At 54.1% G+C, this 25,907-nt stretch overlaps 1 protein-coding gene across 1 annotated transcript; it reads right to left on the minus strand.

The window, feature by feature from the left end:
- Positions 1-6,446: 6,446 nt before the first annotated feature.
- On the minus strand, positions 6,447-25,179 carry CNTN2 (contactin 2; the record flags this gene model as incomplete). The annotated part of the gene is made up of 22 exons (XM_082614465.1): positions 6,447-6,556; positions 6,968-7,136; positions 7,619-7,731; positions 8,073-8,259; positions 9,367-9,479; positions 9,823-10,057; positions 10,374-10,444; positions 12,546-12,695; positions 13,180-13,338; positions 13,845-13,965; positions 14,483-14,658; positions 14,996-15,123; positions 15,245-15,395; positions 16,772-16,901; positions 17,342-17,478; positions 17,897-18,072; positions 19,215-19,314; positions 19,587-19,796; positions 20,177-20,272; positions 20,431-20,606; positions 20,690-20,834; positions 25,110-25,179. The coding sequence occupies 22 exons, from the start codon at positions 25,177-25,179 to the stop codon at positions 6,447-6,449; spliced, it is 3,123 nt and encodes a 1,040-aa protein (XP_082470591.1).
- Between the last annotated feature and the right edge of the window lie 728 nt (positions 25,180-25,907).

The following is a 25,907-nucleotide window of genomic DNA, read 5'->3' on the forward strand; positions in this document are numbered from 1 at the left end:
TTATTCTTCTGACGTTTCAATGAATTCTCTTTTTTATTCAGTGAATTATATATAATCCATTACTGTTGTCATATTTTTGATGTTCAAATTGTTCCCAGTTTTGGCCAGAAGTCCCTTCAAGCCAACTCCTTTGTCCTTTTGTCTTTTTTTTTTTTTTTTTTTTTTTGCTGTACACGGTCCTCTCTCTGCTGTGGCCTCTCCTGTTGCGGAGCACAGGCTCCGGACGCACAGGCTCAGCGGCCATGGCTCACGAGCCCAGCCGCTCCGTGGCATGTGGGATCCTCCCGGACTGGGGCACGAACCCACGTCCCCTGCATCGGCAGGCGGACTCTCAACCACTGCGCCACCAGGGAAGCCCTCCTTTGTCCTTTTGGTGTGGTCCCACTTGACTTTGAGCATGTCCTTGCTATAGCAAGATGCCTCAGATGCACATTTGGACTTTCCTTTCTCCAAACCTGAATCTCCAAGGGAGATTCTCCGAGGGACTCTTGTTTCTCCAGCGGGCTCTTATTCCTTTTAGTGTGGGGAGTAGTATTTAGAAACCATGGTCTGGGTGCTAGATGTGCTCATTGCCACTGGGGAGTCACTGCTTCTAGGCTGTTTGAGTGTCCTAGGTATATGTAAATCATGAGTTCAGAAGCATCTTTGTTTTTCAGAAGTTTTGTAGATAATTCTCATATATAGCGAAGGTTGAGAACCACTGGCTTAGACTCATGCATAGGGAGTCTTTAACTATTGCTCTTATTTTGAAAAGATCTTAAAATTTCCACACACCCTTTCACCCATTCTCTCTACCTCAGACAGGATGTTATTCAGAAGACCTGTCGTGTTCCTGCTATTGACTGTGTAATGGAGCAAGCTAACTGAGCCTTATCTTTGAAACACATGATTGTGAGGATCAAATGAGATCCTGTGAGTAAAACGTCTCTGTAAACTGTGAAGGACCAGACATGCATGAGTTGGGAAATGTCACTAATGAAGCTCATTACTTCAGACTTGGACACTTTGCTGAAGCAGTCAGGAGAGAGCTTGCTCTGCTTTGAGAGAGGACTGTTAAACATTAATATTACATTGCCGAGGAGGGTTGAGGGGTACAGTGTTTCCCATTTTACAGATGGAAAGACTGAGACCCAAGAAGAGCTAAATAACTTCTCCAGCATACTGTTGTAAGATGGTAGTCGAACAGGGGATGGAATACTGTACAGCTCTAGGTTTACAGCCCTCTGTGCATTGGGCTCTTGAATTTTGACTCTGAGGATGTGAGGGGATTGAACAGGGAAGAGAACAAAACTCCCTCAGATGTGTTAGTGCAGACCAAAACCCAATTTAGTTCTTTGAATTCTGTGCATGTGGTCTGCCTCTGGAGGATCAAGGAGATGCTGCCTGGACTAAGATTTGGGCTCCAGAGTGGCCAGCGCTCCCGATGAGGCTGTGTGGTAACTACCACTATCTATGTGGCCCCATCAGGGGCTCGTTGTCAGCCTGGGCTTCTTGTGCTGAACAGGCCCTGGGCACAAGCTCAGCACCGAGTAGTGGGGCCTCTGCTCACCTTGCTTTCCCTCTTCCCTGAAGAAAGCTGTCAGGCTCAGTCAGCACGGAGCCTGACCTGCTTTGCACCAAAAGAATTGAACACTTACACAGCTGCATAAGTGTATCACGCATCTCAGGTGTAATAGAGGGTGTGATAAATGTTGAATGCATGGTAGTGTTGCAGCTGGAAAATGTGACTAGAAATTCAAATTCTTTTGGCTGTTGTGAACAGAGGCTAGAGGCACCTTCTCACCAGGTGGGGGTCACTATGTCCCCACAAGGAGAAGACTTCCCTTTGGTACTGTTGAGTCAATACAGGTATCCCCCGCTTTTTGAAAGTTTACTTTCCACTACTTTGGTTTTACGAGAAACCTACGTTAGTACCTGTTTTTGCTAACTGAAAAGAAATCTGAAGGATTTTCACTGTTTCAAAAAAAAGGTAATTGCTTCTTTGCTTTACACCATTTCAGCTTAAGAAAGATTTCATAGGAACACTCTACTTTTGAGGACGGGAGAAACCTGTACCTCCAATGTCTTAAAAATCAGGGAAGCTCGGAGCAGTACCATCAGATGAGCACTGTTTACTGCCCATCCTGTTAGGTAAAGCCAGCCAGCCTAGGAGAATGCCTGCTCTGCTCTGCTGAGGCCTGCCTTAAAGTTGCTTGGCCTAATTTTTCTCCCCTTCCAGGACTGAACGAAGCAATATGGACCGTGGGTTGTGACTTCCCTAGAGGTGACTGTGTGAAGGCTGAAGGTGTTGGGTAAAAGCCTAGGGTTAGAGAACAGGACAAGGAGATACTCTTTAGTCTGAGGATAAAAACACCCACAGCCGGTGCCAGCTGCCTCAGCAGGTTGAGAAACCGTCTTTATTTAAGAACTGCCCGCTACCAGAGTCAATAAATAACTACCATTATAAGAAGTGTAAGAGAGACAGACAATAGGTCAGCAGGAGCGGGTCCATTTTAACAAAAACTGAGTTAAGTCAGTGGTCCAATGAAGCCCCAACCCTTGCCCAGCTGTGAGCTTTTCTAAGCTATGCAGGCCCTGGAGGGGGTGGGTCAGTTGGAGTCTGGGGGCCAAAGCAGGGTGCACCCCATCTAAGGGCATGAGGCTTCCTAGGGCTCTGGGGAAAGCTATCAGACCCTTTTTTTTTTTCCTCTCCAGTTTCCCTTTATTGTCCTGCCTTCCTAAAGCCTATGACCATATATACAGCTACCAGGCACCTCTTTCCACGGAGCTCTTTGAAGTTCCTTAAAAATGCCCATCTAATCCCTCGTGCCACTCCAGGAGCCTCTCTGGCAACCTTGCTCATCTCCAGGATGAAGCTCAGGTTAGGTCTGAGCCATGGAAATAGCTACAGCTATGCCTCAAACCCAGGTTTGAGGATACTGCTATCCCTCCGATTCAGAGGAGCCCAGTAGACTGTCGTATTCTGAGATCAGGAAGCACACAGTCCTCTAGCTGGGGAAGAGATGAAGGGAGTGAAACATTCTAGAGCCAGCTCGGGCTCTTGCCCAGAGTAGACTAGCCTGGCTCCTGCGACTGCCAAGAGGCAGCAGTGTATGCTGGGAAAAAGAATGCCTGGGGTGAGCCTTGCCCCGTAAATGACTGTGACTGCAGTCACTCCCCCCTGCTTGCTGCAGGGGCCCCAGCGGGCAGGAGCTCCAAGACTCTTCCTGTGCTGAGAACCTTTTGATTCCAAGAATCCCAGCCCTGAAGGACACTTGCAGAGTCCCCTCCAGTCTTCGCCTACCCTAGACCCCAAGACAAACAGCTGCCAAAATTTCTCAGAGGTCCCTACAAGAGGAAGAAGCCTCTCAATTACTCAGTCCAGGGTCTCCTTGCAGACGTTTTTTCTGACGTCTCTCCTGTCATTTTATCAAAAAGAGCCCCCCCACCCCATGGCCCTCCTGTTCCCTGGGACCACTGTATCATTTAATTCCCTGGATGAAAGTAGGTAACCCAATCGTGCTGGGCCCTGAGACTCCATCTGAAGAGAGCTGCCCTCCCCCCGAGGGTGAGGTATACATCTGGGCTGTTGGAGCAACCAGGGCCGAGTAGCCAGGGCCGGGGCAAAGGGCTGTATAGGCTGAGCCCCAACGTACGCAGAACGGAGACTCCCGAGCCCTGAAGCGCTGCCTGTCCCTAGTCCTCAGGCACTTGCTGGCCACTGAGCTGTGGGGTGAAGTACTGGTTTGTGGCTGTTTCCCCTTGGTTGCCTGTCTGGGGCTTGGCGTGTGAGAGGGGAGAGATCCAGGATTGAGTCGTTACCACAGCAGGAGCAAGCCTCAGCCCATGCGGGCAGCGAAGGAGACAGGCCTCTTGGGCAGGAAGGGACTCTGAGAAGCTGTCTGACCTCTTCTTCTGCCTCCACACCAGCTCCTGTGCAGCCACGTCATCAGCAGGCTGTTCCCCTTCACATGCCTGCGTGTCCTCAAGCCACCTGCTGTCTTATTCAGTCTTAATCAGCACTCTGCCTGAGTCTTGGCCTGCAGGAACATCCATTTTAGTCCAGCTCTGTGTCCCCCAAACAAGTTCTCCCTGCACGGGGCTTACGTTTTCCTGAGGCTGAGTTCTCCTAGTTAGAAAAACCCTTCCTGGGTTTCCCAGGGGGTCTGTCTGCCTCCACAGAACTAAGACTCTTAGTCGTTCTCCCTTGCCTCAAGCAAGCTTAGGGGCTGCAGCCGCCAGCTGCACAGGTGAGTTCCTGTGCCAGTCCAGGTCAGCCCTCTCGGCCCAGCATCTAGACACCTGTCCCTTTGCTGCTCCTGCTGCAGCCAAGGCAGTGAGGAAAGAATCAGCTAAACCTTGGAAGAAGGTTTTCTGCTTTCAGCATCCCCTTTCTGATAGAGCTGGGTACAGGCCAAATCACAGCCATGGGGGACCAGGATGGATGCTAGGCCAAGTTTGGGTCCCTGCAATGGAAGAATGGTCACTCAGCTGAGCCCCCAGCACCTCGCATGGGCGTGAAGGTTGGGAGCAGGTGAGGAGGGTTTGATTGGAGGGCTCCAAGGAGGCAGTCCTGGGCCAGGGGTAGGGTGGTAGGTTCAGTGGTGGCAGGGAGAAGGCATGTGCGCTTACATTTTTAAAAAATTGTAGTGGGTAAACACCAACATAAACCTGCCCAGGAAAATAGAGCAGGACTTGAAAAATTTAAAAACCATAACAAAATAGAGCTCTAACTGTAAACTACAGAAACCAGGCTCAGGGGGCCTGTGCCCTGCAAGATGCCTGTCCCGCTGCTCCTATATGTGAAGGGCCACCTGTCACAACATAGGCTTTGGAATTTCCTGGTTGTGCCACCACTGCTGCCTGGATTTGGGGAATCCCTGCCCTTGCTTTGGCCTCTTTTCTTGGAGCAAGGGCAAGGGGAGCAGGGGCCTTCAAGCTAGCACTGCATATTGAGGTCCCAGCAGAAGCTAGGCTCAGAAGGCAAAGAAGGACTGGGTCTCCTGTAGTCTGCACGCGCCTTGGGTTGGGACCCAGCCATGCCCATCACCCCACCATCACCCACCTGAACCTCTTGAAGCAGAATTTTGATAGCCCAGTGCCCTTCTTAACCACCTTCTTAACCAGGTCATAGCCATTCAGCACTGCCCCCTTCCTCTGGGTAGACAAAGAGCCTGGGACAGGAAGGTGGGAGAAGAGTGCTATCCCAGCCCCATCATTGACAGGCTGTGTGACCTGAGGAAGACCCTGCCCCTTCCAACTCTGTTACCTCATCTGTAGAGTGGTGGCTTGGGCCCAGTGAGGTCTAAAGCCTCTTCCAGCTCTGACGTGCTGTGACTGGTAATACACCCAGAGCGCAAGCTAAGACGTCCCATTTATTTACCCCTTCTTCTTCTGGGGGAATGCAAAAGAGCATCCGAGGCAGCCTGGGGGATGGGTCGCCAGGTGGCCCAGGGCATTCCTGCGAGCAGGTAGGGCTGCATTTATCCTTTGCCCTTCTCAGAAGACTCCTGACTCCAGACACACAGAATTACAGCTGCATTCTGCTGGAGGAGGACGGTGGAGGCAGCCTCCCACTCAAACCCGCGAGGGACCGTGCAGGCTGGGGCTTGGTGTGGTGGGGTACCTGCCCAATACAAGCCCTTTAGTCACCCAGCCACCTGTAGTGGCTTCTGTCACTGTGGGGTGACAGGGTTGGGTTGGCAGTATTGGCTAAGAGGGCGTCACCTTGATGGTGACTGTGCCTCAGGCCAAGTCTGGTGCCCCTTTCCACCAGGAGTCTCAGCTTCTCAACCCTTCTTGGCTCCCACCCAGCAGTTGGGAGCTTCGCCCCCCAGAGCTGCAGGGGCTCAGGCTCCCGGCCTCAGACGCCAGAGCACTGGTTCTCAGCCATCAAGGCAGGTGGCAGGGGCCTCCAGGGAGTTATCCAGGACAATGTCAGGGTCCAGCCGTGCTGTCCTTTAAGAGGAGAAAGTAGGAGAGTCCCTGGTCCCCAGGCTTGGCCCTCTCCTTAGACTGAGAGATGCTGCTGTTTAAGCTTTGTCCCGTTCCTGTCCAGTGTTCCCGGGCTTAGGACTCCGCTCTCTGGAGCAGAGTCCATATGCGGTCCCAGAGTGCTATCTCCGCTGACGCGCAGATACCTGTTTAAACCCCCTTCTTCCTGTAGGCCTTCCTTCCATCCAGGCACCCTAGAGGGCCCAGGCATAGGGTTCAGTATCATCATGGAAGTTACTGTCTGGTGCCTCTTGCTTTAAAGAAAAAAATTCCTCGCATGGGTTCTATCCTGTGGCAGAATATGAAATATCCTACCTCCTACGAAAAGGGCACTGCTTAAAGTAGGTATTTAAAACCAGTCATTCTCAGGCACAGAGTTGGGCCACCTTGGCATTGGGAAGGGACTGGGGCCAGCTGGCTGTGTCCATCGGAGGTGGGTGTCCAGCTGTGGCAGAGAGGGAGGGGTGCCGAGATCAGAGCTCCAGGTAGCCTATGAGGATCAGCGTCGCCACGGAGTGACCAAGGACGGTGCCAGGATGTGGGACTGGACAGACTGCCGAGTTCTCCACCATCATGCTTGTGCCTGAAACCAGCAGGCGGAAATGGGCTAAGTGAGCTGGGCCTGGGACCTGCACATCCCTGTCCCACCCTCAGGACAGAATCCAGATCTTTCCTAAGGAGATTCACAGAGGGCTGGCTTCAGGATGGGGAGGTGTTCTCAAGCCCTCCTCCTGCGCTGTTTTGTAGGACCCTTGCTTTTGTTCCCGTGAAAGGAGCGCACTCACCTCTCGGCCCTCAGGGATGTTTGGGAGTGGGAAGGAGGGGGCAGCAAGGGCAGTTGTTCCAGGGCTACTTTGCACTTGGTTCCTGCCTGCCTGCTTTTTTCCCCCTTGGGGACTGGCTGGGTTGGGGTCTGGCTTGGGTGGGAATGATTCCTGCATCAGGCATCTGGATGGACCCTGATACTCCTGGGGGATAAGGGGAGAGACAGCACCTCCATTCCTCACGATGTGGACTTCTGCGGGGACCCCATCCCCCCCTGGCCCTGTGGTCCGAATCTGCACCAGGGCATGGCCAATGTCATCAGGAACCGCAATTTCTATCCAATTCTTGCTGGTGAAGTGGAGCGTGGGAGTCGGGTGTAAGTCGTTCTGGTACAGCATCTGTGGGAAGGGGGTTAGCCAGGGAAGAGTTTCCTTACACCAGGACTGATTCTCCTCTTCCCTAGCCCCAGGAATGGGAGGAGCCCCTATGGTTCTGGGCCCTCGAGGTCCTGCCTCCTCACCCCTCCTGTTCCCTGTTGACCAGGTCCAGGCTCTTGAACAAGCTCCTCACTGGGACGAGAAAAGCTTGCAAGCAGCTGAACTGGTTTTGCAGACTCCTTAGACCAGAAGGACCCAGACTTCACCCAGTCCATCGCTGCCCCCGTGAACCCTGCCCTTCCGCAGTCATACCATTTTCTTCTAGTCGCTACTACATGCTCCCTGAAGAACTGCTCATGAGTTTCACACCTCTCACAATCCCAAACTCTTTGCTTACATCTAACTCTGATCCTTCTGGCTAGAAACTGCAGCTCCCTTGTGTTTGCCGGAAATACAAGTGAGCTCTTCCTCAGCGTTCAATGCCTGGTTGATCCCCTCCTTACCTTATAGCCTGTGACTGCAGACTCGTTTCGGAGCGGGACCACAGGGTCCCACTTAATACTAAGACTGGAGCTCGAGAAAGTCCAGGAGATGTTGCCAGGGGGTCGCCGTGGAGCTGCCAGAGGAGGGAGAGAGTTGGGGAGACTTCCCAATGTTTCCCCACCACTCACCCCCTTGCTTTTAGCCAGCCTTTTTCTAGATGTCTGCCCAAAGCAGTTGTACCCAGAACATTCTGTCACCGCTGCCTGAGAAACAAACTCCAACAAAGGTTGGAGAAAAGGGAGGCACTTCAGAGGCCATGAATTCCATTCCCTCATTATTATTAGACGTGCTGCCTTGTTTCTGTCCTGCCCAGGGCCTGTGGGCTGGAGCATTTGTCTTTCGGGGAAAGAGTGATCCTAGAGGCGCCCGCTCCAAAATACACCCCTCCACCCCCACCCAGGCTGACGGACTCACGGGGCTTCACGGTCGTGGCATTGGCGGAAGGGCTGGCAGGCCCAGTGCCAGCCCGGTTGTAGGCCCGCACAGTCACGTGGTACTTGGTGTTGTAGTGTAGGCCGGTGACTAGGGCACTGGTGTCTAGCCCTGCTGTCCTCACTCGGTCAGCGGCTGCTTCTTTGTCCCCGGCTTTCCAGTAGCGGATCTGAAGGGGGCAGAGGTACCCTAGGGTCAGCAGCCAAACCCAGGACCTCGGGGCTAACCTGACCCTGGCTCTGGACACCTGCATCCTGCTCCTCTCGCTGGTGCTTGTAACTCAGTCTCAGGTCTCAGAAACTAGACACTAGATCGTGAGCTCCAAGGGAGAAGGGACAAGTTGGTGTAAGTTGCTGCTCCCTTCCTGGTGCCCAGCAGAGTGCCCAGTCCAACGAGAGCACTTAATACGTGGGCTGAACGAGGGAGCGGGGGTGTGGGCACTGACTCAACCTAGCGATGGCCTGCTGAAACCAACCCCATTTAATTAATTCAAGGAATCCCGTGGGGACTCTGTTAAAGGCTATGAAACGCATATTGTACTTGCAGAGTTGTCCCCCGGCCCTCACTCCAGCAAGCTTATGAGGGCTGCCGAGTAAATGCAAACCCATTGTCATAGACCTCATAACACCAAGGCCTTCTAGATATTCTTCCAAATCAATGGCAAAGCTTACAGCTATCTCCTCAGTGGGGCTCGCCTAACCCATGTGCTAAAGCCCAGAGCTGACTCTCCTGAATGGAATTTACAACATCGTTAGTGTGATGATTCTCCCTTAGACAATGACATTTCCTGCTTGCCCTTCTTTCCCTTCCTCTCGCTTTCTCTCACTCTCCATCCACCCCGGCATGTACCCCAGTGTGGAGTCACCAGTGGGCCCAAGTCTTGGGTCAGAAACTGCCGGGCCCAGAGCTCCTCAGGGACAGGATAAGCGGCTGGTACACAGAGGAGGCCATGCTGTTCTCTGCAGCCCTGAGGATGCCAGGCTAACTGGGCTCTGGCATGAAACGGGCAGGCTATGCCCCTTCCAGAACCCACTCCTCCTCCCCTGGGCTCCCACAGCGTCCAGTGCCGGCTCGAGCCAAGCAGTAACTTCAAGGCTGTCCACAGGCATCAGCCATAGGGGCTTAGCCGAGGTTGCTTCCATGGTGCTGCATAGACTGCGTGCTGTGTGCCTGGTTAGTGAATGAGTGATTCCAGGAGGAGGAGTAGCAAGCCATGAGGTGCCCCCACGCCTTGACCCCCCGACCCCTTCCTCTCCCAGCCCAGGTCAGTGCTCACCTCGTACCCCAGGAGGATACCATTCATGTCCTGCCGCACCGGTTCCCAGGTCACGTTCATCTCTGAGGATGAGATCCCTTTGGCCCAGACCTTGGTAGGGGCCACCCTGGGCTCTGGGGACCGACACAGAATGGGTTTGGATTCCCAGGCACTCCCTGTGCCCTACAGAGCAGCTGCCAACTGGGACTGCCCTCTCTTAGGATTTTAAAGAGCCCAGGGTGCAGGGTGCAGAGCATCCCCCGGGGCCCACTTCTCTTTCCAGAGAGCCTCCCTCCTCTAGGCCTGAGGGGAGACGAGGTAGCGAGGGCTAGGAAGGAAACCAGTGGCTTAGAAGCCTGGTGCCCTCTCCACCCCACCTAGGGAACCTAGCAGGGGTGTGAGGAGCGCTCCCCCACCCTACACCCCGTGGACAAGCTGCTGGGGTGGGGATGCCGCATGGGCCCCGGGGTGGCCCACCTTCCTCAGCCGAGTACACAGTCGCGGTGAGGCTCTCAGGCCCATCCCCACGGTGGTTGTAGCTGCGGATCTTGACCTCAAAGGGCGTGTAAGGCCGGACGCTCTCGTTGCTGTAGACGAAGTACTGGGCATCGGCGCCGGGCACCCGCGCGGTCTGCCAGCTAGTGCTGCCCTGCCTGCGGAAGGACAGCAGGTAGCCGAAGCCGTCTCCGTTCTGGTACTCCCGGGACATGGGCTGAGGGGCAAGAGCGTGGCATGGGCGAGGGGCCGCGGCTGCGTTTCCCTGCCCATCCTCCTGCCCCACCCAGCCTTCACCAAGAGGGGTGACCCCAGGACTGCGGTGGTTCCATCCTGCAGTGGGTACCAGGGGAGGGGAGGGACCTTGTCTGCTCTGGAGTCAGGACCGTGCAGTGGCTCTGTCTGGGTCCTCTCTGCATGTCGCTCAACTCCTGAGACGAGTCCCACCAGGTGCGGGTGGGGGTGAGGGTGGGGTAGAACTTGTCCCCCCAGAGAACTGGAGGCATAGTCCTGCCTCTGTCCTTGCAGCTTACCGTCCAGTTGACAATGAGCTCTCCAGGGGCTCCACCACCTCCTCTGAGACCTGAGGGTGCCACCGAGGGGGCTGTCAGGGCCAAGGGATACAGACAGTTAATGGGCAGTGAGGGAAAAAAAGCTCTGAGTCTGAGACCGAAAAGCATCCTAGGACAAGGACACCCTTCCAATGGGCCCTGGCTATATGCCAATAAAATGGACAACCTAGAAGAAACGGATGAATTCTTAGAAAAGTAAAATCTCCCAAGACTGAACCAGAACCAGGGAGAAATAGAAACTATGAACAGATCAATTACCAGTACTGAAATTGAATCAGTAATTTAAAAACTCCCAATAAACAAAAGTCCAGGACCAGATGGCTTCACAGGTGAATTCTACCAAACATTTAGAGAAGAGTTAACACCTATCCTTCTGAAACTATTCCAATGGGACCTGGTTTTGTCCTTCAAGAGTCCCTCTGGACATGGGCTTTGGAGTCAAGCAGACCTGAGATCAGATTCCACCTCTGCCACTTACTAGCTGAGTTTCTCTGGGCGAGTTACTTAACCTCTCTGAGCCTCTGATTCCCCTCTCCGTAAAATAAGGATAATAATATTTCTCTCAAAGGCTGTAAGAAGAATAAAATTAAATAAGACAGTGGCTAGCAATATATATAGTATACACTCCATAAATGATCATTATCCTGATCCCTCTTGTTGGTTTAAACTAAGTAGCAGAGACCAACTCCAATTTGCTTTAAATTAAGGGGAGTAAATAATTCAGAACTGCAGTTAATCCAAAAAACATTTCTTTTGGGTTACAGGTTGTTTTAATATTATTATCTTTTATTTTCATGGCAGACTTAATTTCCTAATTGTCTCTAGTATTCAAAAGGCTGATATTAAAACAAGAATGCATTTAATTAGATCATGAAGCTTGGCAGGGGGTAACTTGGCTGAGGGTTAAAATATTTCTGTAGATGATCCAGCAATTGGAGACTTATCACTTGGTTCTGATGATACTTTAGGGCCTTCTCATTTGCAAAGGGCACTTAAACACATTACCCATTTGATCCTGTGAGGTGGGCATTAATATTACCCTTTCCAGAGTGGAAAGATTGAGGCCCAGAGCAGTTAAGTGACTTGCCTAAAGTCACACAGCTAATAAATGTCACAGTTTGAATTTGAACTCAGCTCTTCTGATTTGAAATCTCATCATCTTTCTTCTGCATCATAGCTGTCTTTGTGCTCAACTCCTAGATACTACAGTGAAGGAGACCACTCCTCACCCTTTGACTGTCCAAGAAGTTCAATCAAAGAAAGTGCTCCTTCTGGAATTCTTTACTCAGGAGAGGTACCAGTTAAAAATATTGAATGATTCCAGAAAGAGCCTGGAGAGTCAGCATGGGGCACACAGGAAACCATGTTTATGGACACAAAAAGGCAGACCCTCATTACACATCCAGTGGGGCAGGCCTGGGTGGGTGTGGAGGGGAGGCAGGTCCTGATTCCATGCTGCTGGTCTCAGGATCCCAGGGCTCTTGTTCTGGGCCTTCACCTTCACCTCTTCCCTTCCTTCCCCACTCAGGTTCTGACACCTACCTGCTTTTCAGGGAGGGTTGTGGGCAGATTGTCCATTCCTCCTGCTCCCAAAGAAACCATCTAAAGAAGGACTTAGAGCACCGGCTGCTTACTTAGTGCCCTGCACAACACACACACACACACACACACACACACACACACACACACACACCTTCCTCATTAACTGATTCCTGCAGCTCGTGCACTTCCAGGGAGGATATCTGCCCATCACCCCATGGTCCTGGGTTCAAGTCCAGGCTCTGCCAGTGTGACCCTTCCTTCACATGGAGTGGTTTTTCCATTTTTTTAAAAAATTAAACTTTTTACTTTGAGACAATTGTAGATTCACATGCAGTTGTAAGGTTGGCCTATTTTTTAAATGAGGGGTTTGGACTGGATGGCTTCCAGCCCTGACAGGCTGTGGCCCAAGACACATTACGTTGTGCAGTGTTGCGGCCTCGCTCTGACTTATGTTCCTTTCTCATCTGTTTTGTTAGAGTCCTCAGCCTGGTGAGCAGGGTTGGAACTCCATGTAATTGCTGCTTGCTTGGGGCTCCCTTTAAGGGGGCTAGGGTCTGTGCCCTGACATTACTTCTCACCCAGGGCTCTGACCTGCTTCCTTGGTCCGGATTTTGCTGGAGGGCCCACTGGGCTCCCCAGTGCCCAGGATGTTGCTGGCTAAGACCCGGAACTCATAGTCCATCCAGGGCGTGAGGCCCAGCACCTGGGCGGTCTCGGCGTTGCCCTCGATGTTGGCGGGATCTGCAAGGCACCAGGGAGTCAGTGTTCTGCACTTCATTTACTGATCTGGATGGAAAGGGCGGGGACTGGGTATGAATCACTTTTTTATACCCAGCTCTCACGGCGGTACCCGCTATATTAAGAGTTCAATACCTTTTTCAGGAATGATTGGGAAACTCGTAGACCTCCCTGCCTTGGAGCCTTTGTAAGATGTTGTGTGCACCCCACACCCCCACGAATGTTTTCATTGCCCCATTAATAGTCCTGCCAATGCTTCAGGGGTGCAGACTGAGTGCCTCCCCCTCCAACTCTCTCCCCATTCTTCTGCCGCCTGTGTGACCATCTTCCCTAATGGCCTGGGAGCTCCCTGCAGGCAGGGAGTCTACACTTGTCCCTCTTCGAAGCTCCAGGCTCAGCCTTGGCGTCTGACCCCCAGCACCACCACCCCCGCCCCCCCTACAGCCAGGCCTAATCAGTACTGACCTGGGTGGGGCCTCACACTTACTGGTCCGAACCTGCTTCCACTTCCCTGCAGGTAGAGTGCGAGCTTGCAGGGTGTACTTGGCAATGGGGCTGTGGTTGTCAAAGCCACGGCTCCAGCTGAGCTGGACAGTGGTGTCACCGATGTCTCTCACAACCACGCCTCCTGGGGGACCTGGCGGACCTGCACCAAGAGGTCAGAGCAACAAATTTGAGCCAACCTCCTTCAGGCTCCCTTGGGCTGGTGCAGTACCAAGAGGGAGCAGCAGAGGGCGCAGGAAACACACACCGGTTTGGGAGGGCAAGGAATGGGGGCAGTAGTGAGTGGCGGACGGGGTGTTTTGAGGAGGAAGGATGTGTCCAAGGCTGGGGGGGTCACAGAGGCTCTCACACAGAGATGTGTATAGATTTCCCAGCATGAGGCTTTGAAACTTCTGGCCTCAGCAAGTTCTCCAGTCTTGGGATGTGTTAGGAGTGGATTTTTTTTTACAATTTTGGCTTTGCAGGAAGAATATTTTATTCATTTAGGACCTGCGAAGAACCACGGGATGAGTTCAGCTCAACAGACTTGTTAGGAGCCCTTCCCACAGCTTTCAGGGAGAGGTGGGAGTTAGTTAGGGAGCGAAGGTCAGAATAGCCCAGCTGGCCTCTGAGGGTGTCACGGAGGGGGTGGGGTGGGAAACCCATCACCTCGGACCAGGACTGTGGCCTCCTTAGATGCACTGTCCACCACCGTCTGGGCCATGCATGTGTACTTCCCACCGTGGCGCAGCTGGGCGTTCAGGATGGTCAGATCCCCAACCGCCTCCTTCTGCACACGGGGGACAGGAAGCGGGGCGGGTCAGAGGAAGCAGCCCTGGCTAGTGCATGAGTCAGGGGACAGGAGGCAGGGCTCAGAGTCCCCTGCTCTGTTACTTCCCCAGACCCCTTGCACCTCGCTCTTCCTCTCTGTTCCATGGGAGGGATCAGCTACTCTCTACTTGGTACCACTGGGGATTAAACGACATTTTTTTTACAGAAGACAGTCAGTGATGGTTCAAGTTAATGATATCATCTGCGCTGGGGGGCAGGATAACAAGAGTACGGGAGTGAGTCTTGCTCGGTGTCTGGAATTCCAGGTTTGACCCTAACCCTCTTCTAAATGCATAGACGTCGGGTGGAATCCAGGGAACTGCCCGTCTAAGGGAGGGTGCTTATGAACCCAGGGACGAGCTTGCCGTCATGGCATTCCCGGGGGAAGGGGGAAAAGCTTTGGGGGGTGTTGATGGCTCTCGTGGGTCCCCTGTCTGCCCAGAAGGAGGGAGGAGCCCTGGGTTCTCTGGCCTTACCACACTGGCCCTTCGGTAGTGACCCCCAGGCTTGTCGAAATCGATGGGGAAGTCGTCCAAGGTCCAGATGAAGGTGAGGTCCATGGTGGGGTCGTGGGAGGCGTGGCACTGCAGGGTCAGGTTATCTCCCAAGTTGATGTCGGCACTCGAGGGGGCTAGAGTGATCTTGGTTGCATCTGCCAAGACAAAGGGCCCCTGAGTGGAAGGGGAGGAAGTAGGCCCAGGCAGGGGCAGCAGGGCAGGGTGAAAGGCTCTGTCTTGAGCCCCAGGAAAGAGAACAGGCAGCGTGGCCAACAGCATCCTGACCTCCCAGCAGCCCCATGAGTGCGTGGGAGGGAGGCAGGAGCATATCCTGGATGGCGGTGTTTGGGGGCAGTCCCAAGAGAAACCGAATCCTGGGGTAGCCTCAAAACCAAACTAGGAGGAACATGGGAACACAAGAGCCCAATGGCGAGGAGGGACGGCACCCCGTGGTGGCTGAGTCACCAACCTCAGCCGAACCATGGTCCTTACCTCGCACAGACAGGATGCCCGTGCTGTTGGCTTTGCCCATGAAATTCTCAGCAAAGCAGGTATATTTGCCTTCATCTGACCGACTGATGTTTCTTATGATCAAGGTGCCATCCGGAGTTACAGTCACTCTGCAGCAAGGACAGAGCAGATCTGGCCAACCCAGTGACACACTACAGTCCTGGGAAGGGGACTCACCTCCAAGGAGAGAGAGGGTGAGCAGGAATTTCTCAGGTGGGGTGGGGCTCGTACCTGCTGCTGTTGACCAAAATCTCAGTGCCTTTGCTCCAGAGCACCACGGCCTTCGGAGCTGCCCTGGGCTGACAGGGGATAACGATCTCTCCACCTCGGGCTGCGGGGATCAGACGCCTTACAGGATTCAGCCTAAAGTCAGGGGCAAGTGCTGGAAGGAAGGGGGAGTGCCCCACAGTCACGCAGGGAATCAAACCAGCACTCGTTGCCCTGGAGTCAGATGTCACCTGGCTACATGTTAAACATTTTATGTTCCCTCTATGGTCAATCCACGAGTGACCCCTAGCAGCACCACTTCCAAAATAGCCAGAATCCAGCCCCTTCTCATCACCCCCACTGCCACCAGATCTCCGCTGGTTGGCCTTCCTGATTTTGCATTTTCTTTCTACAATCTCTTCTCCACCCAGCTGCCAGGAATATCAATTTAAAAACACAAAACAGACACTCAGAATGAAGTCCAACGCCTCCCAAGGGCTCACAAAGGAGTCCCTACCTCTCTGATCACATCTTGCTCCATTCCTTCCCTCACTTATTGTGCTCTATCACCTGGGCCATTTTTTTCTTCTTCTTTTTTTGGTTCCGTGAAGATGCCATGATTTTTCCTGCCTCAGGACCTTTGCACTTACTATACATTTTGCTTGGAAAGCCCCCAGATCTTCACATGGTTGGTTCACATCCCAAATGCAACTTCTCCAGAGAGGTCTTCCCTGACCATCCCCTCTAACTGGCCCATCTTACCCACAGCACTCTGTGGGATTTTCTTTATACTGTATATTTTATGGCTGTCTGACATTATCTTATTTAATTGTTTGATTTTTTGTTTATTTGCCCCCCGCTCTCCACTGGATTGTAAGATACTTGAAGGCAGAGACCTTATTTTTCATGTTCACTTCTTAGGAGGTGTTGAAGAAATATTGGTTGAATGAATGAATGAGTCTTAGTTAAGCCTCACTACAACTGGATGAGGTAGGTGCTGTTCTGTCCATTCTACAGATGAGGAAACAGACTACAAGCTTAAGTCACACATCTAAGGATACTGGACTAGCTGACATTTACTGGGCACCTGTTATGTGATGGGCAGGTTCTTTATGCTTTAGCTCTATCATCTCCTTTAATCCCCACAGCAGCTGTATGAGGGCTGGGCTATTATTGCCCACATTTTATTATTCAAGAAACTGAAACACAAAGAGATTAATAACTTGCCGAAGGTCACGCAGGCAAAGGGGCTGCATTAAACCCAAATCTAGCTGATTTGGTTTTCAGTGACTTTTGCCACCTTTTTTTCATGGCAGCAGACATTTACTTTGTCCACTTCAGATGCGGGTCAAGCCAGAGACCCTGTCCTCTGGGAGCTCCATCTAGTGTCTCATCTCCTGTCTTAAATCCCTGAGTTCTACTCAGAAGCTGTTGGAAAGCTAAGGAAAACTGCCAGGTGAGTGTGTGTGTTTAGAAATGCTGCAACTCACAACCCCTAACGCCCCCCACCTGGGTGTCCCCGGGGATGTCCTCTCTCCCTGGGCCCCTTACCTTGCACGGCCAGCTCGGCACTGGCGTAGATGGTGCCGTGCTTGTTCTCCGCCACACACTGGTACATGCCTGAGTCCTCCAGGCTCAGCTTGGAGAATCGCAAGTCTCCGGCCAGCACTTCTACCCGGGCCTGTGCAGAAGGTCAGGACCACTGGGTGGGGGCTTATGGGGTGGATGCAGTGGAGACTGGGCTGCCTGGAGGGGGCGCCTGTATGCCCGGTCCTATCCAGGGCCACCTGGAATCCCAGGACAGAGATTCCCCCTGGCCTCCCCGCACGTCTGCACACGGAAGCCAGAGGGGCAAGTGACACACTCAGGACCACATAGTGCTTTTGTGGCTGAGTTGGGCCTGGACTCAGGTCCCTGGACCCTCCAGACCCTATCCAGTTGACCAGCCTGAGGCCATGTGACTCTGGGATGGAGAGAAGCACCTAGAACTACCCTGTGGCACCCTAATTGGCCCAGAAGGGTTGCCAGTGTGCGGAAGGGGAGGAGATCTGGAGGGTGAGGGAACCAGGTGAGCAGAGGACGGTGTGCTGGGTGTGTGGAAGGAAGCCCCGGGTCTCCTACCTGGGAGGCCAGAGGATCCCCATCCCGAAGCCAGCGCACTGTGGGCCGGGGCTTGCCGGCGGCTGCGCATTCCCAGTGCAGGTTGGAACCGATGTCAGCCTCCATGTCTGAGATCACCTTGAGCCACTCGGGCTGAGCTGCGGGGAGCAAGGGAGAGCAAGGCTGGGGAGGGGCTGGGGAGGAGCTGGGAGGAGCTCCGCGAATTAACTGGACTGGATTTGCAGGGCTGCAGCTCCTGCGCCAGACAGCAGAGGGCGCCAGCCGCATTCCGGGATGGGGGGTTGGGGAGAAGCAGGTTCAAGACAACTGGCACTACGTGCCTGTGCCAGTAACTGTTTTAGCGACTTAAGTCATTCTAATGCTTTCCATGTGCTTTCTGCAACCTTGACTGAAGCTCTGAGCTGACCACAGCACCAGCCTCGTCTGGTCCCATACCCAGTGCAACCCGTGGGCAGGAAATTTTCAGCAAGGGTCTGCCTAATCTCCTCCCTGGCTTTTGGGTCGGCTTCCTCAAGGACAGGGGAAGGCAGGGGGCGAGAGTGTCCGGCTCTGTACCCTGCACGATGATGCGGCCCTGGACGGTGTCGCGGCCCTTGGAGTTCTCCGCCTCGCACTCGTAGGTGCCTTCGTCCTCGAAGCCTACGCTGGGGATCTGCAGGGTGGGCTCGGCCGTGGCCCACTGTGGGGACAAGGAGCCATCCACTTTGCGCCACTTGATCCTGGGGACGGGGCTGGCAGGGGAGACAAAGCCAGAGGGCGTGGGCTGAGCTAGGCAGACTCCCTTGTGCCTGCAACTCCTCCCCCAACCCAGGCCCCCCTGAGATGCTGGGCAGGTGGGGATGACGGGGAGGAGGGCCGGGAAGAAACAGAGGGAGAGCGGCCAGGAGAGGAGGAGGGGCCTCTCCCAGGGAGGCTCAGAGTGTAGGTGGTCTGTTCCCTGAAGCTGACTTGCCCTCCCTGCCTGCCCCCACCCTGCCCTGGCCTCTTCTGGGCCTGCCCTCCTCAGCAGTGGCCTGCAACCTGGTTCTTTACGGGTCCCCTTCCTCCTCTCCCCAACAGGGCCTTGCCTCTACTTTTCAAAGGGGATTAAGTTGTTAGTAATCTGCGTACTAAAATGGACTGAGGTATCAGTGAGTCTTACAAGGTAACGTATTACCCTTCATGTGTTTTAAATATGGATTTTCTGGAAGCCCAATAACTTTCCACAAAGCAGGGGGCATCTTGGGTGAGGAGAGATATGTGAGGGAGGAGGGGACCAATGCACAAATCACATTCTTTCATTCATTCTACAAACATTTATTGAGTACCTGCTATTTGCTTAGCCCTGTTCCAGTGAGTCCTTTTTCTGAGAGAGTTAGAGTTCTATGATACATTTTCTATTTTAAGAGATAACTGTTAGCATCCATAGAATACTTACTAAATACCAGATGCTATTCTAAGCACTGTACATATATTGGCTCATCCAATCCTCATAACAACCCCATGAGGTAGGTACTATTATTATCACCATGTACAAATAGGGAAACTGAGGCACAGAGAGGTTAAGTGGTTTACCCAAGGTCTCCCAGCCAGCAAGTGACAGAGCTAGTAGCTGAACGAGGCAGGCTGGGTTGGGGTCCACGCACCATGCTACCTGCCCCCAGCCTGGGGTGTTGTATAAGCTGCCTGAGCCTATCATGCCCGTTGCTGGGAAGATGCCTCACCCAGAGAGTTAGTGCCCAGTGAGTGGCGGTTGCTACCCACTGTGGGTCCGGCACTCTGCTAGACCCTGCGAAGGCACCAAGATGACTGAGAGCCGGCCCTGCCTGCCCTCTCCCTGAGGGGCTCTGAGAGGCTGTGCCCTGGCCTGTCCCCTCCCTCCCCCACCACTCACTTCCCGAAGGCGAAGCACTCCAGGGTGACCTGCTGCCCCACCAGCGCATAGGTCTCTGCTGGGAACCGGGCCTTGATGCTGGGGGCAAAGAGCCTGGTGTCTGGGGAGAGAGGGTTCACACATCAGATCCAGATCAGGTGCTCCTGTGCTTAGGATCTCAGCACAACTCAGAGCCCACACTTTCTTGACTCCCTTTCCCCTTGGGGGCATGCAGCAAGGGTCTGAGGCCATATAGCAGGAAGACCCTGGGGTCCAGGCCCAGACCCTGTGCCCTTTGAGCTGCTCTTCACAACTTCAAAGCGAAGACCCCCTTTCCCAACGCCCCTTGACCCCTTCAGCTCCCTCCTCCTCGCCTTGCCCGCTGACCCTGACCTTCCGCAGCCAGGTTGAGCTGAGCAAACTTGCTGAAGACGCTCTTGGTGGAGAAATCCATGTGGCTTGTGGCCAGGCAGGAGTAGTTGCCCAAGTCTGAGGCATTGGTCCGGGCAATGTACAGGTTCCCTGTGGTCTGGGACACGAAGTGACGCCCGTCCGTAGGGATGAAGTTGGGGAACTCATTGAGGAGCCAGCGGTAGGACAAGCCTAGGAATGGGGAGTTAGAGGAAACCGGGGGTGCTGGGCTAATGGAGCAACTCTGGGTAGGACCTTAACGTGCTGCTGGGGATCTGTAGACCCTGTCCTGAGAGCCCCTGTGCTCTGAACTGGGGCTGAGGGGAGACCTAGAGGGAAGATGCGACTTTATCTCTGCCCTCAGGGAGTGCTGTCTGCTGGGGAAACAGCCCCTGCCCTTGGGGACCTCCCAGTCTGATGGGAGGTGGGGCACAGAATCATTTAGAGTTGGGCACCCTGGGATCAGTGCTTCCAAGGGTCACTCACCACCTCTTGTTCCATCCCTCTTCTGCTGAGTGGCCAGAAGCCCCTCCTGTGCCCTCTGTCTAACATCGCCCAGGGGCCTGACTCACCTGGGTAGTGGGCGGGTGGGTTACAGGGCAACATCACACCCCAACCTTCGTGGGTTTTCACTGGGTCTCGCTCCTCCTTGGAGAATTCCTGCAGGACTGGAGGTGGAGACCGTGTGCTCAGGCGCTGTCCTCCAAGCCTGGGGGACCCTCCCCAGCTCAGGCTCCATGGGGAAGTAGTCACCCGCCCTTCTGGACACTTCTTCCAGCCCTGTCTTCTCTACCCCCAAAGTGTCCCGGCACCCCGTGGGGCTCACAGCCAAAGCGGAGGACAGCCTCCCTGCTGACGACGGTGCCCACTGGGTTGGAGGCCAGGCACTGGTAGACGCCGGCGTCCTGGGCTTTGGTGGGGTTCATGATGACCAGGTTGCCCCCAACCAGCTGGTGGCGGGAGCCTGGCTCCAGCTTCATCTCGGTGCCATTCATCTTCCACCTGCAGTGGGGGTGGAGAGGGACTGATGTGACAAAAAATTGCCCACAGCCCAGGGCCTCCCAGCACCACTGCAAGGGTCTCACCTGTAGGTGGCCGGAGGGCTGGCCCGGGCACGGCATGCCAGTGTCACCTTCTCCTCTGTGGACTCCTCTGGGAATAGCAGACCGAGGGGTTGGTCTTCAAAGACAGGCCCAAAGGTGGCTGGGGATCCCCAGGCTGAGCTCCAAGCTGCAGATGGGGGACACCACCAGAGGTCTCAGGGCCTAGGGGCCAGCTGGAGCCTGGCCTCCAGGGTAGCGCTGTCCAATAGAACTTTCGGCAATGATGGAAAGGTTTCATTTTCTGCCCTGTCCAGTACAGTAGCCATTTACCACTAGCCGTTGTGCCCCTGAAATATGGCTAGTGCAGCTGAGGAACCAGATTTTAAATTTTATTTAATTATAATTAATTAACATTTGAATTTCAATAGGTTGGGCAGACCCCATCTAGTCAATTAGTTCAGTCAGTCACCCCTCCTATACTCAGATATTGAGTACCTGCTGTATACTTAGCACTGGGCGAGGCACTGTGTAGCAAAATGAGTAAGACACAGTCCCTCTTCCTCAAGGAGCTTGCGATCCAGGCAGGAAGTCAGAAAACTGACAGTAGGCGAGAGCCCTAATAGTGGTTTAGGTTCAAGAAGGACCCTCGGAGTGGAAGCAGTCAGGGGACTCATGGAAGAGCTGACCTGCAGGGTGTGAGATGGGCCTTGAGAGATGCATGGAAACCACTGGCTAAAACGGGGGAGAGAGGAGGTGTGGCCCTGGAGCCTAGTGTTCCTTCTGGGGAGGGCGTCCTGAGAGAACGTGCTCTGGCTCTGGGCCTCTATTAGCTGTTACAGGACCCTTCTAAGCCTCAGCGTCTTCACCTGTGAAATGGAAAGAAGATGAACCCCCCTCCCAGGGTCTGTAGCAGGGTTCAGCCTGACACAGGGTGTGTACTCAGCCACGGTCTCCTGGACCCAAGTGAAGGGGCCGGGTTGGGGTCAGGGGAAGAGGGAGGCTCAGTGGTGGGTGGACGACGTACAGGTTGCTTTGGGGCATTTTATAAAATTCCATTGTGACATTTCAAGAAAGAGAGGCCCAGAAAAGGGAGCGACTTGGGAGCTCCTCCAGGGCAAGCCTGTGGCATACGCAGCTCTAGACTTCGGGTTCCTGAATTTGCTGGGCAGATGGGTATCCCACATGCAGATGGCATTTTCCTGCCTGGCCCCCTCCCGGGGCAGATGCCTTGCTCTTCGTGTCCCCTTGTCCAGGCTCACCGGGGCAGGGTGTGAGAGGCAGAGGGCAGTGTTTCACATCTGCCTCTGTTTGCTGACTGGTGCGGCCGGTCATTCTTTGCTTTGTGGTGTCAGGCGGGAGCCAGGCCACCCTTAATTGGCTCCTAACCCTCCATGAAGCTGATTTCAGGCCCTCCTTGGTGGGTCGTGGGGGGATCCCCATTAACCAATTAGTGCCTGCTCTCCTGGTGCATCCAGCTGTCAGCCCTAGTCCAGGGGTGGGGGTGGGCCCCATGCCACAGCTGAGGCCCAGCCTTGGACCCCTGGGAGTGATGGCAGCTGTTAAGCCGCTCTCAGAATGAGGAAGGAGGCAGGGATCCTTGAAATGGCATCCCACATCCCCCCTCCCCACCACCCATCACTATCCCTCATTGCCGCCCCAGGCCTCGGAGATGGCGGCGCATCATCTCGGCTGGAGAGCCCAGCTTAATCCTAAATTAATGATGGTGGTGGAGGGTAGGGACCCCTGCCCCAGCTGGGACTGCTGGGAGGGGAGGGAAAGGAGGGGTAGCGGAGGCAGCCAGGCTGCTGGGAACAACCTTGCATAATAGCAGCTTCCAGTAACTCTGTCTGGATGGTGGTGGGGTGGGGGTGGGGGGGCGGATGGTGGCTGAGTGGGCCTGGGGCACACTGATACTTTAAGCTTCCGGAAAAAGCTTTCTCTCTGGCATTCAGCCATATACACACCCTCACGCAATATCCACAGACACATGCTTTCCACCTCTCACGTATACACACTTCCTTATATGCCACAGACATCACACATATATACATACATGACCCTCTAAGCTACTCCAGTAGTCAGATATACACATTTATACACACATCCGTTCCCATGCACATATGGCTACAAATGTCCACATATACTTATTTATATCTACATCTAGGCATTCATAATAACAAAATAGATGCTATTTATCGAGGGCTAACTCTTTATCAAATACCATGCTCCACATTTCTTTCTCATAACCTCTTTACAAGGTAGGCAGTGCCATTTTCTCGTTTGGTTAATGTGAAAACTGAGACTTTTAGAAGGTTAAATAACTCGCCCCAAGTCACACAGCGAGAAGGAGCAGATCTAGGGGTGTGGACCCTGGCCAGCCTCCCCCGACAGCCAGTGTCCTTAACCACAGGGCTCAGAATTCTTGACTTCAGTTTCCCATCAGGACCATCAGAGATGCTGTTCCATCCTGGAGGTACTGAATCAGAACCTCTAGGAGTGAGGCCCAGGAATCTAGATTTTAAAAGGGCCTCACGGGCATTCTGAAGAGCAGATAGAGTTGAGAGCCATGGCACTGTGTGTAAGGCCTTCTATACACATTCATCATCCCCTCAAATGTAGCATGCCCTCCATGCAATAACTCACATCTCCCCCCTCTCAAACATCCACAGACACACCTTCACTCACCCCACACCTCCCTCTGAAACTACACACACATCCACCCACACATGCACTTTCTCTCTCTCTCACACTCACACACACACACACACACACACTCCCAGGGAAAGCCACCCACTCTGTGCTGTCCCTGTTTGGCATCCTCTCTGATTCTCTCCTGATTCCCTATCCTGACAACTCTGCTCCCCCAAACACAGGTATCAGGACCTCGTGGAGGAAGGAGATTTAGGGAGCTGAGACCGTGGAGGGGAAGCCATGCTGCCCTTCTTTGCACTGGGGTGCAGGAATCCAAAGCTGCATCCTCAGGGTAGGTGAGCAAAGACAGCGAAGAGCTAAGGCCCCTTCCCAGGGGGTGGGAACAACCATGGGACGTTCCACTCCTGCCTCTGCGGTTGCTGGAGGTGGCAGACCAGGTCCCGTCTCCCTTGGCCTTCCTGCCTCTCTGGGTCTATGGACTGCGGATGCTGTGCATACTGCTTACCTCAGATGATGGGGTCCCAGCACTGACTGACCCTGAGGGTGGGGAACGCGGAGGAGCCCGGGTACGTCCGCCACTCTCTCTGGGGTGGGTGTCTCCTGCCCCTTGCAGCCTGGGCTCCCCACCCCAGCAGCTCCTTCAGACCTGGGGGGCCCTGGCACTGGGAGCTAGGCCTGGAGCTGGGGGCCTGGGAGGCTCCCCTATTTCCCAGCAGCCTCACTGACTTGGATGCTGGGTTGGGAGGCGGTTAGGACATAATGAGAACATCTGAAACTATGCCAGTGGAGTCCTTCCCTGGTGAGACGAAGAATTTAAAATGTGCTGGTTGCAGCCTTGCAGCGGCTGTGGGGTCGGGGGGTGGAGCCTGAGGTATAGCTAGAACTCCAGAAGGACACCAGAGGATGGGTACTCTTTCTCCCATGGAGATCTTTAAGGAAAAAAGAAACGTCTATTGATCTGGGCTGGGGGTCAGGGCAGAGAGGCCAAGCAGCGGTTCCAGCAGGCCCCTCCGAGCAGCAGCAGGCTGTTGGAAAGTTACCCCAGGTCAGACAGGCTGGGGCTCCCATACCGCCTCCCTAGCCCACTCTGCAGAATCCAGCCAGCCCGGGCCTCTTGGCCTGCACTGCTTGGTTTTCCGTGCCCTCCTTTTCCTTCTGCCAACCGCCTTCCTCCCCTCCCCCCACTTGAAGCACCCCTGGCAGGAGAACTCTTGCTTGGGTCCCTCTTGCCTTTTTCCTGGGCCACGCCCTGCTCTGCCTCACCTCTTCCCAGATCCCGTTCCACGTTTGTTCCATTTGCCAGGCTTCACTGTTGTCCTGAGGAACCCTCCCAGGGCTGTGTGGTCAGGGGACCCTAGAGCAGTACTATCCAATAGAACTTTCCGTGATGATGGAAATATTCTATAATCTGTGCTATCCAACACGGCTATGAGGCCTTGAAATGTGGCTAGTACAACTAAGCAGCTAATTTTTAATTTAATCTTGCAGCCTTAAGAGGCTGCAACTCTGGGCTGATGTCGTGGAGGTCTGGTTGTGCCACAGTCTTGCTGTGTGACCCAGGGCAAGTCCCTCACCCTCTCTGGATCATGCTTTTTTCATCTACAATACGACAAAGACTCATTTCCTCTCCTCCTAATCTCAGAGGGAAAGCAAAATCCACAAACAGGAAAATTTTATAAGGAAATGGCCTCAAACTGAAGTGCCACAGCAGTGTAGTCAATTATTTCTGTAGTCATCACTAACATAATAGCAACGATATAACGCTATGATCATGCCTGCTAGGCTTCGGAGTCCAGACAAGCCCTCTTACCTGGAGTGGAGACAAGGGCCACAGCCACCAGCATTAGCAAGTGTGATTTCCTCCTGGTAGGTGTCCCCATGGTGAGCGTTCCAGGCAGAAGTGGGGAGCGGAGGAGAGGAGCCTCAGCCCTGCACAGGGAGAGTCTGGCTGGAGGCTGAGAAGGACCTAGGGAGTCAGAAAGACGGGGGAGGACTCTGAGCTGAGGAGCGCCCCTCCCAGCTCCAGGCACATCTGGCTCAGAGATGCTTTTGCCTCAGCCTGGGGAGAGGCTGGAATTGCTCTCATCCTCCCCAGGGCCCCAGGGGAAGGGGCTTGGCCATTACCAAGGAGCTCTTCCTAGGGCCGAGTGCCTCCTGCTGGCCCCCTGGGAGTCTGGCTCTGCCCTGTACCCTCACCCCACCTCCCGTGCAGCCAGCAGGGTGTTGCTCAGGGAGTGAAAGCAGTGACTAATTGGGAGGCAAGAAGCCACCGCCTGCTCACCCGGTAATAGCTCTCAGTGCACGGCCCGTGCCTGGATTTGGGGAACTAGTAACATCTTCTAGGAATTGGGCCCGCTTTCCCCTGCCCCGCACACAGCTGCCTGGGGGGTGAGTGGGTAATAAGCCCCTCTGGGAGCTGCAGCAAGTCTCTGGGAACCAGCCTTGTTTTTTTTACCAGTGAGGAGGAGTTTCATTGATTCGTCCACACCCTCTCACCTGGGCCCCAGGTAAGGCACTTAGGTACTGTGCATGATGGAGCCATAACCTTGGCCCCCTTGGCAAGGCTTCCCAACCAGATGGGCTAGTGGGCCTGGACAGGCCTTCTGGG

This window comes from Mesoplodon mirus (genome assembly GCF_964341445.2).
Source record: "Mesoplodon mirus genome assembly, chromosome: 3".
Classification (NCBI taxonomy): domain Eukaryota; kingdom Metazoa; phylum Chordata; class Mammalia; order Artiodactyla; family Ziphiidae; genus Mesoplodon; species Mesoplodon mirus.